The sequence below is a fragment of the Hypomesus transpacificus genome, chromosome 17 (assembly GCF_021917145.1).
Source record: "Hypomesus transpacificus isolate Combined female chromosome 17, fHypTra1, whole genome shotgun sequence".
In the NCBI taxonomy this organism is placed as follows: Eukaryota; Metazoa; Chordata; class Actinopteri; order Osmeriformes; family Osmeridae; genus Hypomesus; species Hypomesus transpacificus.
In genome coordinates, this window is record NC_061076.1 from 6,223,596 (window position 1) to 6,226,095 (window position 2,500).

At 49.2% G+C, this 2,500-nt stretch overlaps 1 protein-coding gene across 1 annotated transcript in view; it reads left to right on the forward strand.

Moving 5' to 3' along the window:
• Positions 1-2,500, forward strand: part of dnm2a (dynamin 2a) — a 21,004-nt gene that overhangs the window by 11,101 nt on the left and 7,403 nt on the right. The window contains 1 exon segment of the mRNA XM_047038196.1: positions 2,447-2,500. This exon segment is cut by the window's right edge and continues 336 nt beyond it. Within this exon segment, the coding sequence (XP_046894152.1) occupies positions 2,447-2,500 (54 nt within the window).

Here is a 2,500-nt window from a genome sequence, read left to right on the forward strand (position 1 = left end):
GTAATTGTCTTAATTGGAAAAGTAGATAGAACACTACTAACCTTTTTTTTTTTTTTTTTACATTCCCAACTGGACTGAAACCAGCTCTGTACATTACAGAACATGTTGTGCATGTCCTGTTTTCCATCCTACTGTTGTGCTCGGTGTCTAAGAGTGTAGTGCAGCGGGAGGCCAGCGTCAGTTTTCCTGCCCTTGGCATGCGTTCCTGTTGCCCTTAACAGGGCTGACCAACAGTGTGTGGAGAATCGTCCTAAACATCACAGGGGCAAATGGGGAAGGCCGGGTTGGGGCTGACCAATCACCACCCAGACACACCTCCGTGATTCGTCGGAAGGTTTTGTCTTTTCGAAGTTCTCCCTCTCTCTCTGCACACTCCCACCGAAATGAACACGTATTTGCATGCAAACTCGCTCTACTCTTCCATCGTGAATATATTTGAATTGCACACCTACTCACAGTTCATTAAACAGTTTCACCTTCTGAGGGGGGAGGCGGGCGGGGGGCGGGGGTCATTTCCTCAACTTTTCCTGGGCTCTTTGTCATGTAAATTCCAGATCAGAGAGTAGCAGTGGTGGAGGAAGGTGAGTTGTAGCACAGGGCTATATGATCCATCTTACTTTCTGCTAATTGGCACCACTAATTCTCACTGAGCTTCTTTCGAATGATCTGATATTCCTCATCATCAAAACGTAATTGGACGCAATTGAGTTGTGCGTTTTTTTTTGTCTAAATCCGCACATTCTGTGCGATCTTGAAGCTCAACGGAGGAGAAAACGCATTTTAGTGTCTGTTTCATGTTTTACTGAGCAGGCAAGTGTAGCTTATGTCTAGTTAGTTCCCGTAATTAGTGTTTGTGTGGGTTTTCTCTCATATATATATATATATATCAATTTAAAAAATAGACAATGAGATAAGAAATGTCACAGTACAAAAGCATCTCCCCTATCTTTCATCTCACACATCTCACATCTCCCCTCTCCTGAACACGCACGTCGTCGTAACGGTCCCAGCTGATTGTAAAACAGCGGGCTCATCTTGACCTCGTGGCTGTGTAGGACTGAGGCTTCACCCCGCCAAGGCAAACTCACCATTTAGCCCCTGTCGTTTAGACTCCTCTCCATGTTGCTCTTGGTCATGTCTAACTAATGAGTCTTTCCCTCCCTCCCACCACCCCCCCACTAAACTCATTCCAGTCCTCCTGAAAACACGAGAGGGAGAGGCAGAAACCAGTTTAAAGTGGACCGCTCTCTTCGCTTATACAGCGTGTAGCTTCAAATTATTCCTTTCTCGGTTCAGTAGGTGCACCTTTTGGATGCTTCTAGCACTGTCATTGATTTTTGAGAATGTTAAATCGGGCTTTGGCTGAGAGGGTAAAACTCTCTTAATCAGAATACTCGAGCTCAGGTCCACAGACGAGCTGTCGACTCTGCCTCTCCTCTCCCCGCCTCTCCTCCCTCTTCTCCGCAGGCTTCTGTCACCCAGCTCTGTGTTTTCACGACCCTCTCTCTCTTATCCACGCGGCCGTGTGTTCGGTTTGTACCCCTAGTTCTTCCTCCGCATCTACGTGTCCACGTTCTTCCACCTCTCTCTCTCTCCTTCCCCTCTCCCTCTCTCCTTCACCTCTCTCCCTCTCTCCTTCACCTCTCCCTCTCTCCTTCACCTCTCCTTCCCCTCTCTCCCTCTCTCCTTCACCTCTCCCTCTCTCCTTCACCTCTCCCTCTCTCCTTCACCTCTCCCTCTCTCCTTCACCCCTCCCTCTCTCCTTCACCTCTCCCTCTCTCCTTCACCTCTCCCTCTCCTTCACCTCTCTCCTTCCCCTCTCTCCCTCTCTCCTTCACCTCTCCCTCTCTCCTTCACCCCTCCCTCTCTCCTTCACCTCTCCCTCTCTCCTTCACCTCTCTCCTTCCCCTCTCTCCCTCTCTCCTTCACCTCTCCCTCTCTCCTTCACCCCTCCCTCTCTCCTTCACCTCTCCCTCTCTCCTTCACCCCTCCCTCTCTCCTTCACCTCTCCCTCTCTCCTTCACCTCTCCCCTCACGGCAGTGTTGAGCGTCCCTCCCCCACGCCGGAGGGTGTATGCGTGCCCAGCTAACCCCCTCTAACTTTGTTTGAACTAACCGTGTATAGGTTTGCTTGTACTGACGTTCTAACCCTAACATACCACCGCCGACCCTTGCTCCTTGACCCCTCGTGGGCCTAGTCTGGTCTGGACACCATCTGGTTGTTTGAGGGGTTCTGATAGGAGAGATAGAACCACTTTCTTTTTTTCTTCTCACTCCACCTTCAACCAATTCTCCCCCCCTTTTTTAAGTTTTTTTTTTAAAACGATGCTTTTGTATACTGTATGCACAGAGAACACACATCATAATCACAGAGTAAGTAACAAATAATTACAGGGTAAGTACGGATAATTGAAAGTGTCGAGGCGAGCGGAGTCTCCGAGAATAGTTCCGTTTCACCAGGAGTAGGAAAGGGAGTAGGCGAGGTCAACGGACTGTTAGG